General features: G+C 49.9%; 1 protein-coding gene across 1 annotated transcript; it reads left to right on the plus strand.

Annotated features, from left to right (window-relative positions):
- Window positions 1-9,119: 9,119 nt before the first annotated feature.
- Window positions 9,120-13,030, plus strand: LOC145430474 (kinesin-like protein KIF1B). Its single transcript, XM_080305647.1, has 3 exons — window positions 9,120-9,394; window positions 12,522-12,664; window positions 12,843-13,030. Exons 1-3 carry the CDS (start codon window positions 9,256-9,258, stop codon window positions 13,026-13,028), a joined length of 468 nt encoding a protein of 155 aa, XP_080161773.1. The 5' UTR covers window positions 9,120-9,255; the 3' UTR covers window positions 13,029-13,030.
- Window positions 13,031-13,082: the final 52 nt, after the last annotated feature.

Here is a 13,082-nt window from a genome sequence, read left to right on the forward strand (position 1 = left end):
TCTGTAAGATCCGTATCGTTGTTTTATTGTCGGAGGGAACGTAGACGGGGAGAGATGATCCAAGTTCAGGCTGGGAGCTGTAATCGGAGCTCCAACCTAATGGTTTTCACTGCTTGTGTGAGGGGCTACTAGCCCTGCTATGTAGGGGTAGAAGGGCGCACTGGCTGCCTTGAACGACTAGCGGGTGGTGGGATCTAAGTCCGTACCCCCCTCTAGCGCGATTGACCCGGACACTTACTTCAGTAAGAATGGGGTTAGTTACCTGGCAACAGTAGGCACAAAAGGAGGACTCCAGGCCCGGACCTGCAATGATAGCAGCGCCTGCACACGGAATACTAGCACGGTCCCACTTAACTCCGTCGTCCTGTGCCTAACCAAATAACTCGGGTGCCCCTACTCCAAGGCAACCTGGGTCGGACAAAAGCATTCAACAACGACTTTTTAAACCACGTGGCTCTTTTTATTTATCTGGAGAGCCCTCAAAAAAACCAAACTTGGTTAACAATGTCCACAGGGCCCTGGAGAGCAAAGGGAAAACAGCAAGGAGCCTCCCCAGGACCAAAGAAATGAAAGAAATAAAATGAGGTAAAATAAATCAAAACAGACTGGTGAGACCCAGAGTTGGGAGTCCTCGACTCCACACAACCCACCCTAGTCACAGGAAAAACACTCACAACACAGCAGAACAGTAAAAGTTAACACAGCAAATATTCTGTCTAAAATGGTTGACACAGTCTCATCACATCATTTACAATGTCCGACACACCAAAGGAACATTTTCAGTCTTTACAGTTCATCCAGTAAATTGTCTCTGGGGTGGGACGGACAGATAGTTCTAGGGGTATGTGTCATTAACCGGAGTTGCAGTCTGTTAGGCTGTCCAGAACTTCCACAGCCGGAATAGAATGTTCATTCTCTGGTCCACATCAAAGCAAGGAAATAAAACACAGAAACTGTACCTTTGCCCCTCCTGAAATGGAGCGTAATGAACCCACGGGTAGGTGAAACTTTTACACACAGCCAGCTGAAGCAGGGTGAACAACCGGAGCGTCGTCTGGGTGGCAGGGTACTCCAAACACCGCCGACATCGGGGCCCAAGATGGCGGTCCCGCGGGCTAACGGAGCTACGGCAGTCCCCAGGCCGTGCGAAGTGAGGCCGCCCAATTCCTCTCCCGGAAACTCGCTGATCCTTCGCCAGACAGCCAGCCGCGCTGTCTCGCTTTCTAAACGTTCTTGTCGCCAAACTCCACTGGCAACGCCGGGAAACTGAGGCCGATTGGAGGGGAGCGGCCGCTAGCCTTAGCTCTCGATTAGCCCCTCTGCTAGCGCTATCTCCGCCGACGCTTCGCCCCGACGTTACACCCGTAAGGCCGCTGTAGCCGGGGTCAGAGTGCATACACGGACGGAAACCCAGCCTAGACTCGCTGCGGTACCGTATACTGTCCCGCTAACCTCCCGTTTATACTTTGTTCGGGTCTCTTCCTGACCGCGGCCCTTTCCTAGCGTCTCTTCTCATCCGGACACGTGTGCTTTTTTTCCTCCGCTCGTCTCCTCTCCCACCTGCGCATGTCCGTCTTCTTCACGCTACGTCACTCCCTCTTGGCTGCTTCAGGCTGTAAACAACCCCGTGACCGTTTTCTAAGGGTTGTAAATATGTGCCCTCACATTTCCCCCCAGCTAAACCCTGCCACACCAGCGACGACTCAAGCAGTTCATCCCTGTAACAAACACAGAATAACACATATTAACTCACATGTTCAGTAACACTCTATACCATTCACATATGACTCGCATTACATTGCAAATGAGCATAACAGTAATCCATGGCTTCATTTCGTAACATAATCTCTATACCTCGCAGGCGGTACCCCTCGGGTTCGCCTCAAAGGGCGTTCAGACTGCAAAACCTCCCCTCGCTCCTCGTGCACCTCATCACTCGCCTCTGAGGCCCCATCGCTGTCCTCTGGCTCACTTAGGGCCATAACTGGTTGTACCTCCCCCGCTAAATCCGGCTCTAACCCCTGGGCGACATAGTCGCCGATCTCGTCCGCCCCTGGGGCAACGAGAGTGCTCGGGTCCGACTCACATGGGAGTGGTAGAACACAAACCCCCTCCATGAAGTCGGCATCGGACTCCACTTCGGCTGGCAGCCTATTGGCCTGCTTCGGCTGCCATGTCGGCGCTTGAAAGGTGCACAATTTGAGCTGATCCCTATGCACGACCCTCGTCGAGCCACCCTTCTCTGGCTTGACCGTGAACACAGGAATGTCGGGGTGGTTTTGTTTCACCACCAAATAAGGGTTGGGTTCCCACTTGTCCTGGATCTTATTCCTGCCTCTGGGCTTGTGGTTGCGCAACAGCACCCGATCACCAGACTGAAGCAGGGCGCCGCGGGACTTCCGGTCGTAGATCCTCTTCCTCCTCCTAGAGGCCTCCTGAGTAGCCGAGCTTGCTACCTCCACCGCGGTCCTAAGCCTCTCATGGTGGTCCCGGACCCAGTCGTCCAGATTGTCCGCCTCTGGTTCCCTCATGTCTTTCCCTCCCAGGAGGTCCAAGGGCATTCTGGCATCCCTCCCGAACAGGAGGTAGAAGGGCGCATAACCCGTGGAGGAGTGCTCACGAGAGTTATAAGCCATAACCAACTCTGGCAAGTATGTTTTCCAATCCCGTTTCTTCTCTGGTGGCAGTGTCCTGAGCATGTCGTGCATGGTCCTATTAAACCTCTCACACTGCGCGTTCCCCTGCGGATGGTAAGGGCTGGTGCGACTCTTGGCAATCCCGTAGGCCCTGCACAGCTCTTTTATCACACTAGCCTCGAAGCTCCTCCCCTGATCGGAGTGCAACCGGGCCGGGCACCCGTAATAGGTAAACCAATGTTTCAGCAAAGCATTTGCTGTCGTCTCAGCAGTTTGGTTTCTGGTGGGGACGGCAACGGTGAACCTGGTGAACATGTCTGTAAGGACAAGGACATTTTCGTAACCCCCACAAGACTTTTCTAGCACCGTATAGTCCATAGCGAGGACCTCCAGGGGTGCGGTGACATTGCTGCAGGTCATGGGGGCCCTGTGGTTGGGGAAGACATCCTTTGCCAATGCGCACCTCCTGCATTGCTGAACCCAATCTTGAACATCTCTACTCATGGTAGGCCAGTAATAGCTCCTTCTCATCACCGCGAGGGTGCTCTTTGCACTGAAATGCCCCCCATGCTCATGCTGGTTCTCGTATACCTTACGTTGTAAGGTCTCTGGGACAATGAGCTGCCTGATCTCCTCCCCATCACGAGGGTCACTGACATGCCTATACAGCACACCCTTATAAAGCCTAAGGCGGTCGAGCTGTTGGTGAAGCCGCCTCGCGTCCGGTGTTAACGCGTGGAGCTCGGCATGGCTCATCTCCGTGCCCCTCTCAACCACCCGATACACGGGCCCGACAACCGGGTCGCTTTTCTGAGCCCCTTCGACCTCCTCCCAGCTGTGCCCACCGAGAGCTTTCCCAGCAGTCGCTTGTACTCTGGCTTTCAGATCAGCCCTACCATCCTTCTCCAACCTAGCGGGCCACAGACACGCACGCACTTCTTCCGGGCCCACTTTGATAAAGTCCTTGCCTGTGTCCTCCTGCTCGGGTTCCTCTTGGTCAGGGATTCTGGAGAGGACGTCTGCATTCGTGTTTTGTCGCCCAGGCTTGTAACACACCTCAAAGTCATACTCAGCGAGTTGTGCTACCCACCGCTGTTCGACAGCCCCCAGGTTAGCCGTTGCCAGGTAGCGCAGCGGGTTATGGTCCGTGACTACTGTGAATCTGGCGTACATCAGGTAGTCCCTGAATTTCTCTGTGACAGCCCATTTAAGCGCCAGAAGTTCCAGTTTAAATGCGCTGTAATTCTTGTCATTCTTCTCGGAGCCTCTCAGCCCCCGACTCGCGTAGGCTACCACACGCTCTACGCCCTCCTGTTTTTGACTGAGCACAGCCCCGAGTCCGTGCAGACTCCCATCTGTGGTCAATATAAAGGGTAGGCCAAAGTTGGGATATGCCAGGATTGGAGGGGACACCAGGCATCGTTTCAGCTCGTCCAGGGCCTCCTGGCACTCGCCGGTCCAAACAAACGCCTGGGTGCCCCTCGACGTGTTTTTCAACCCTTTCCCAACCAGGGCATGCAGAGGCTTGGCCAACTGTGCAAACCTTGGCACAAACCGCCTGTAGTAGCTCATGAATCCAAGCACCTGCCTCACCTCTCGCACGCTCCTTGGAGCCGGCCATGCCTCCAGGGCCTTGACCTTTTCTAGATCTACCTGGACGCCTTTAGCAGAAATCACGTGGCCAAGGAATTTAACCTCCGGCCGCAGAAGGAAGCATTTGGTCGGCTTCAACTTCAACCCGTGCTGCTTCAAACGTTCGAACACCGTCTCAAGCCTCTCGCAGTGACTATCAAAGTCCCGGGAGAAGACTATAATGTCATCCAGGTAGACAAGGAGTATATCAAAACTGAGGTCCCCCAGTACCATACCCATCAGCCGCTGAAAAGTGGCTGGGGCGTTGCACAAGCCAAATGGCATCCGAGTCCATTCAAACAGGCCAAATGGCGTTGTAACCGCCGTTTTTCCCCTGTCCGTTTCGCTCATGGCCACTTGGAAGTAGCCTGCGGTCAGGTCCAGGGTCGAGAATAACAGCGCATTGCCGAGCGCATCCAACGACTCTTCGATGCGGGGAAGTGGGTAGGCATCTTTGCACGTCACTTCGTTCAGCCGCCTGTAATCGCAGCAGAATCGAACACTTCCATCTTTCTTAATAACCACCACCGCAGGTGAGGCCCAAGGACTGGAGCTCTCTTTAAGGATCCCCTGGCTAACGAGCTCCTGAACGTGCCTCTTAAACTCTTGAAAGACATGGGGTGGGACCCTTCGGTGCCTCTGTTTGATTGGGGGTGCCTCGGTGGGGATACTGTGTGTCACCGTGGTGGTGTAGCCGTAATCAACTTCGCTTGCCGAGAATACGTCTTGGTGTTGGGCTAACAGCCGACAAAGCTTTTGACGCTGTAGCTCAGTGAGGTCCCGGGTGTTAGCCTGTACAGGGACCGGCAACTGCCCAACCTCGCCCCCTGTCGCTATACTCTCACCCTGACCCAGCGGCTTAACCACGAGTGCCCCCTCTCTCTCCTCTACCCATACAACCTCTTTGGGGAGCACAGCTCGTGGTTTGCTTACAACGGCAAGCCTGGCTCTTGGCATCAGCTTGACAGCCCTCTCGCTTGTGTTCATCACTCTGAGAGGGATTCTTCCACCACTGGTTGTCGCAATAGTGTTGGCAACTAACAGTCCCCGCGGCAGCTCTATCTCTTTTGCCGCCTCTGCCAGCACTTGGCACTCAACCCTAGGTGAGACCCCGCAACGACCCTCCACCACTTTCTCGCTCCTCGGGGGGATGATGACGGGTTCCCTGCCAGCCACCTTGACGAACCCGATTTTGCCACCCGGACCCGTGCGCGGGAACTCCTTCCTCGTTCGGGCTATCAACCGACGGATGGTGGCCTCTGTCTCGTCTGGAGCGTGGGGGTCCATGTGGACGCGACCCCCATCTGCGATGAAGAGCGCTTCGAGGTCTTCTATAACATTCATCCCCACAATCCCTGGGAGCCCATTAGCTTTGTCTACCTGGGGGTGAGTATCGGTGAGTACAAAAATGCACTTCTTACCAACCACTCTCCCGGCGCATTCAACCTCGGCCTCCAAGCAGCCCAAGACAGGAATATCGAGCCCGTTTGCGGCTGTGAGCTCAATCCAGTCTGCTGACTTCAACTCCTGTGGCCCAAAACACCTACGGAAATGGGACTCCGTAATAGCTGTCACATTTGACCCCGTGTCCCAGAGGCAGGTGGTGTCTACCCCCCCTATCTTAAGGTGGACGGTGCGACACCTCCCAAGAGCACTCCTTTGGAGGCTCTCCTCCACCTCTGTCAGAAGACACTCGGCTGCTTGGCGGCCTATGGCCGGTGTGGTGGGGTGTTTCTTGGCCCCACCCTTGGCGTTTGGATTGCCAGAAAATGCCACCTGCGCCAGGTCTATGGGGATAGGGGCCCCTGCGTCTAGCTTTTTGGTACAATGCCGGCTAGTGTGGCCAGGCTCTCCACAGCTGTAGCAAATATATCGCCCTTCGCTGTCCCTCAGGGGTGTTCGCCTGCGCTGTGCACTCTGCTGGCTGCTCCCTCTTTCCCTGCTCTGTAGTGCTAAGTACAGCTCTTCTTGACGAGCAGCTAGTTTCCTAACCTCCTCGTGGAGCATCTCCAGGGTGAGGGGGGATGGTTTATCTTCGGCCGGTACTGCAGCGTTAACCGCACCTCTAGTTCTGAGCCTACTTTGGGAGGCGAGAGAGGACTGGGCTTCTTCTTCCTCGGACCAGTCAACTGCGGCTTGCAGCAGCCCGATGAAGGTTAGGCCTTTCTCCTCTTTGACCCTCCTTTTCATCTCTCGCCTCAAAAGGTCATCTCGCAAACCCAGCACTAGCTGTTCTTTCAACACCGTCTCTGAGTCGGGAACGCGGTTGGGTTCTCGCCTCTTAATCAAAGCCAGCTTCTCCTGTAGGTCATAGGCATAAGTTCTGACCGTCTCGCTGGACATCTGCCTTCTCTCATAGAACTCCTTCAACCTAGTACCTATGGGGACCTTGTCTCCATAGGTTTGAAGGAGAACCTCAAATATGCCCTCGACAGACTCTACTGCCCCATCCAACATGAACTTAACAGTTGCCCTGGCTTCATCTTTTATGTGTTGCTTGACCAGCTCTACACGGTCCGCCTCTGGCACCTTCATGACTTGGAACGCAGACCGCATCGCCGCGATCCACTCTTCCACACAATCATCTCCACTCTTTCCAGGGCAACCACTAAAATCTGCCAGTTTGCGGTCTCGGTGGACATAGATTGCCGCCGGGGCTTTTAAAGCTTGGGCCTGTTGATCAATCACTGCCCTTGCGAGAGAAAGAGCTTCTCTCTGTTCTTCTCGTGCCTGCTGTAAGGCACCCGCCTGCTCCGCAAGCCTCCCTTGTAGTTCATCAAAGCTCCTTTTCAAATCTTCTAGTTCAGACATGTTTGCCTTAACTCTATTCCTCCTCTATAACGACCCCGAGCCAATGGGTGAATCCTGTTCGTGACGCCAATTGTGAGGGGCTACTAGCCCTGCTATGTAGGGGTAGAAGGGCGCACTGGCTGCCTTGAACGACTAGCGGGTGGTGGGATCTAAGTCCGTACCCCCCTCTAGCGCGATTGACCCGGACACTTACTTCAGTAAGAATGGGGTTAGTTACCTGGCAACAGTAGGCACAAAAGGAGGACTCCAGGCCCGGACCTGCAATGATAGCAGCGCCTGCACACGGAATACTAGCACGGTCCCACTTAACTCCGTCGTCCTGTGCCTAACCAAATAACTCGGGTGCCCCTACTCCAAGGCAACCTGGGTCGGACAAAAGCATTCAACAACGACTTTTTAAACCACGTGGCTCTTTTTATTTATCTGGAGAGCCCTCAAAAAAACCAAACTTGGTTAACAATGTCCACAGGGCCCTGGAGAGCAAAGGGAAAACAGCAAGGAGCCTCCCCAGGACCAAAGAAATGAAAGAAATAAAATGAGGTAAAATAAATCAAAACAGACTGGTGAGACCCAGAGTTGGGAGTCCTCGACTCCACACAACCCACCCTAGTCACAGGAAAAACACTCACAACACAGCAGAACAGTAAAAGTTAACACAGCAAATATTCTGTCTAAAATGGTTGACACAGTCTCATCACATCATTTACAATGTCCGACACACCAAAGGAACATTTTCAGTCTTTACAGTTCATCCAGTAAATTGTCTCTGGGGTGGGACGGACAGATAGTTCTAGGGGTATGTGTCATTAACCGGAGTTGCAGTCTGTTAGGCTGTCCAGAACTTCCACAGCCGGAATAGAATGTTCATTCTCTGGTCCACATCAAAGCAAGGAAATAAAACACAGAAACTGTACCTTTGCCCCTCCTGAAATGGAGCGTAATGAACCCACGGGTAGGTGAAACTTTTACACACAGCCAGCTGAAGCAGGGTGAACAACCGGAGCGTCGTCTGGGTGGCAGGGTACTCCAAACACCGCCGACATCGGGGCCCAAGATGGCGGTCCCGCGGGCTAACGGAGCTACGGCAGTCCCCAGGCCGTGCGAAGTGAGGCCGCCCAATTCCTCTCCCGGAAACTCGCTGATCCTTCGCCAGACAGCCAGCCGCGCTGTCTCGCTTTCTAAACGTTCTTGTCGCCAAACTCCACTGGCAACGCCGGGAAACTGAGGCCGATTGGAGGGGAGCGGCCGCTAGCCTTAGCTCTCGATTAGCCCCTCTGCTAGCGCTATCTCCGCCGACGCTTCGCCCCGACGTTACACCCGTAAGGCCGCTGTAGCCGGGGTCAGAGTGCATACACGGACGGAAACCCAGCCTAGACTCGCTGCGGTACCGTATACTGTCCCGCTAACCTCCCGTTTATACTTTGTTCGGGTCTCTTCCTGACCGCGGCCCTTTCCTAGCGTCTCTTCTCATCCGGACACGTGTGCTTTTTTTCCTCCGCTCGTCTCCTCTCCCACCTGCGCATGTCCGTCTTCTTCACGCTACGTCACTCCCTCTTGGCTGCTTCAGGCTGTAAACAACCCCGTGACCGTTTTCTAAGGGTTGTAAATATGTGCCCTCACACTTGCAGTGTCAATCATTTACATGCGGTTGTTTGCAGTGTATAGATCCCTTTGAAGTGTGCTGTTTTTTGCCCTCCCTCGGGTACATAGGTGGCCTCCCTTCAGCCTTTGTTTGCAATCCTCGTTTTAAAGTGCCAGCTGTGAAATAAAGTTTTGGGTCTTAGCTTGCGTGGCAGTGTTTTATTTTCGGCTCTCTGACTTATAATTGTGAATATTACAATATAAGCTCTGTTATCAGCTCCAATAACAGCTCTATTATCCCAACAAACAATGAAAAATAAATAAATATATTGTGTATTACTAAGTCCGTAAATTTTACACGAATCGTTCAATGATTACTTGGTCATGAATGCTTGAGCTTTGACAAAGAATCGCACACTTGTTGGAAAGTGACGCAAACAGAAGCCAGCGCGAGACCACAGGAGAAGCGGGAGTTGCGCTACAGTCTCGAGCTACAAAAACAGTGATAGTGCGTTAAGTTGAGACAAAGTCCAGCAGTTTTTCAGCTCGAGGCTCTCAGAGCTGTTTTCAGTAAGCTGCTTCTGCTTGTTGAAGCATGACTGAGACAGAGTTATACACGCTGTACAAAGGCGTCTATGTGCCTTCAAGTCTCCATCCGCCCGAGAGCCTCAGGTACTACGAGGAGTTTGCGTTTCGTCCGGATGACATCCTTATTGTAACGTACCCCAAGTCTGGTGAGTGATCGCGGTTCGACTGCAAATGGTTTCTTTTATGCTAAAGAGGGGTTTGTTTCAGTAGGCTGGAAGAGGATTTTTCAACCTGTCGTTTTCTTATTATAAGCAGCAATAACACTATATAATCGTCCTGGCGTTGGTCTAACACATCGTTTAAAACAAGGATTGCTCTTAGTTTCCATTTTATGCGACCACGTTAATGGTATGTATTTAGCATTAAATTTCATTGTGGGGTTTATTTTAAATGTGGGAACCTTGTTGGAAAGCTCTCATCCCCGACTGTCCGTTGAGTCTCCGGCAGAAACAGGTCTGTCAATGCCCGGCGTCTAAATATATATGGAACTCCAAAGTGTTCAAAATTAAATAAATAAATAGGTCAAGATGAAATAAATAACTATGTGAATAAATAAGACACAGATATGTAATGTGAGAATGATATTGTGAAATAATGGAACACATTTTGAAAAAAATGCTCATTATTGTGAAATATATTGCATTCTGCTATATAAATTTACTTATTATTGTGAAATATTATTTCATGGTCATTATTTTTCACAATAACAGAGATTATTCCTGAGGCATTTTATTTATTTCCAGCCGTTTTTAGTCCAAAATGACCTTTTTTCAAAGTCAGTCTTTATTTCAAAATCCCGTTTTTCCCGATGGTCTATTTATTTCATAATGCGACTTTTCAGCAGAATGACTTTGTCTGTCAATCAATGTAAGTGGGCTGGACCTTTGCACCTATTGGCTTATCGTTTACCATCGACTAGTTTTCCTGGATACCGGCTCCGCGGACGGCTACTGCAGCTAGCAACAGCGTGCTAGGTCAAAAGTCACGGAGGATGGCGGACTGGTGTGAACTTCAGCCAGTTCTGCTCATTTAAGCAAATCAGATAGAGAGGGATCATTTACCTGTAGATACTGTTTTGAGTCGTTTAGATGTTTCTGAAATGCTTGGGATGATAATTGCTCTTCAAGATGTTCGCATCGATGACAGCATTGTCAAAGGTTTAAGATCAATTCAGCACCGTGTTCGTTTGGAATACGCCGAGGAAGAACAGTCTTCAAATGTTGGCCGTCCACGTCTAGAAATCCCGGTGCAGCACTCAGGACTTTAGTGCTGTCCGGGATAACCGTCGGGGTAATTGCCGATACATTTTCTGTGTCTCCGAGCACAATTAGGAGGAAAATGACGGAGGATGGTCTAAGGTAAGTTTATGCTGTAATTGAGCACCTGTGTGATTCTGTACACAGCATTGTTTAGGTGTTGACCTTAATTATGACGTTTGACAATGAATTATTATCGCTTACTTTTTTTTGTTACTGTCTAAACTAAGTGGGGCAGCTACGGCTAAAGCTATCGGCGCCATCTCGGCGTTGAGACACGTTTAGCAGTGTTAGCTGTTAGTGTGTTAACTCGGAGACTGGGGTCAGTGGAGCTTGTAGGAACCTTTTACACAGAGAGTAGACCCACCAGCTTTCCACAGTCTACTTACTTATCACATCTTGTTAGACAACAGGGTCATTAGTGCTTTAAATAGTACATAGTTGAATGTTTCATTGCTGTTTGCAGTTGATTGTTCTCTGATAACGCATAACAAGGTTGATGTTAAATAGCGAGTTTATTGAAATGGTTTTGTCTATTTCAGCAGCATTATAGATATCATACTTTCTCTGGTGTCTTCGGTAAAGCTAAAACAAGAATACATTTACATCCTTGGTTCTTTCAGCATTAATTGGAAAACTTTGAGATTTGCTGTGCGCCTCCCAAGCCATTCTCTTTTATCCCACCTGTCAGGTATAGATGGCAATACTTTAAACAAAGTTAAATTTGTTATACCTGAAGAGAACCAATCCTGACCTAGAATGGGTGAATGAATAATTAGTTGGTAGCCAATGCCTAAGCAACTCACATAGGCCCTGGCAGACTCAATAAGTCCATCTAGGAACAGCTGCAGGAAACACCTCTTCAGTTTAGATTTAAAACATGTGCATGCTCTTTCAGGTTGATGAGGATTATGGTGTGGACTGGACAGGACAACATAATCGCTGCCCATCAAATGAGATCACCATTCCTGAGATTCAGCTCCCAGATGCACTGAATGAACAAGACCCTGCTGTGCTACCAATACTTCAAAATCACTTGTAGAAAGACATTATTACATTTAATCAGTTTCTATGTCAGGAGGATTTTTTTTTTTTTAAATTTCTACAGCTTTGTAGCTAATACTGACTCAAAACAGCATAACCAATTTCATTTTCAACAAAACAGTGAGTGGCTATAAAACAGGATTTGTTTTATACAGCTGTCACTTTAATGATATTCATTTCTTGGTTGGATATACAGTACATGTCAACTCTGAGCAGATTTAATACAATGAACACAGTAGAGTAGTGTAACATCTTAATTCAAATAATTTTTTCTAGAAATTTTTTTTGTATCAGTAGCGAGTATAAACAAAACATATTGTGTAATTTATAATGTACAGTGAACAACTGATTTTGATATCTGAACTCTTCATCAGTTTATATTAAAAAAGCCATAAATGCACACCTGTAGTGTGTATTTTTCACTGTCAAGTGTATTAAAAAGAACTAGAACTCACTAGATTGTCCGTTTCTTTGAACACCGAGTACAGTAATGTGATGCAAGAAAGAAGAAATGGTCTAATTTTACCATGTGGTTATGGAATCAATCGTAAACCAGACCAAAACCTGAGTCAGTAGAGTTGAGACACACCTGAATGTCCATTAGAAATGACTCATAGGTACAGTAGTGTGCAGGAAGACGTAGTACTTCAAAACCGGTGGAAGACTTTGGAAGATTGCTGTTGACCACTTCCACAGTCATTTCTCGGCAAGACTTCCCATCCTGTCCAAAACTTGATGAGGGCTTTTTGTTGTGCACAAGATGCTGCAACAGAAGATTGTTTTAAACTATAATGACATCCTATATTCATTATTTTGAATCTTTTATGGTCTTTGTGTTTACGTCTTTGTGCAGAATCCGTGTTCCTGCTCTCATTTACTGTTTTAGCTGTTTGGTGGTTCTTGAAATTTTGTGAGGTTTGACCGGAGATTCTGTGGAGAGCTTCATCCTAATGAGGGCTCATGTCCTGAGCAGGGATGCAGAGGAGGAGGAAGGTCCTGGACACATCAGTGGCTTATGTGCGTGGAGAGGAGAACCTGGCCGGCTGGAGGCCCAGAGGAGATAGCCTCATCCTAGAGCACCAGTGGGAGCTGGAGAAGATGGAGCAGCTGCAGGAGGTGGGGCCTTAAAAGATTCATAAAGAAATAAATCTGTTTAATATCATTGAGGGAAAAATGACTTTTCAGCTCAAAGAACAAAGTGCTATTCTAAAAAGTTTTTTCTTAGAGTACAGACGTTACATGACTAACCTCCCCTCTTCTCCCCACCTCACATTCGCCCCCATCTTTCGTCCAGGTGGAAAAGACCCGTCACCTTCTGGGAGAGGCGGCTCCCGTGGGAACAGCTCCCACCACCAAGTCCCTGAGTGAGTCTCTGTCCCCCAGCGTGAGCTCCGGCACTCTGTCCACGTCCACCTCCGTCTCCTCGCACATCTCCAGCACCACCTTTGAAAGCGTGAGAAGGAGCTGGCCACCAAGGTGAGAAAAACGTGGGCTTAGTGGGCGTTCTTGTTGCTGCCTTCTTCCTTCTCTGCTC

This window comes from Astatotilapia calliptera, chromosome 8 (genome assembly GCF_964374335.1).
Source record: "Astatotilapia calliptera chromosome 8, fAstCal68.1, whole genome shotgun sequence".
Classification (NCBI taxonomy): Eukaryota; Metazoa; Chordata; class Actinopteri; order Cichliformes; family Cichlidae; genus Astatotilapia; species Astatotilapia calliptera.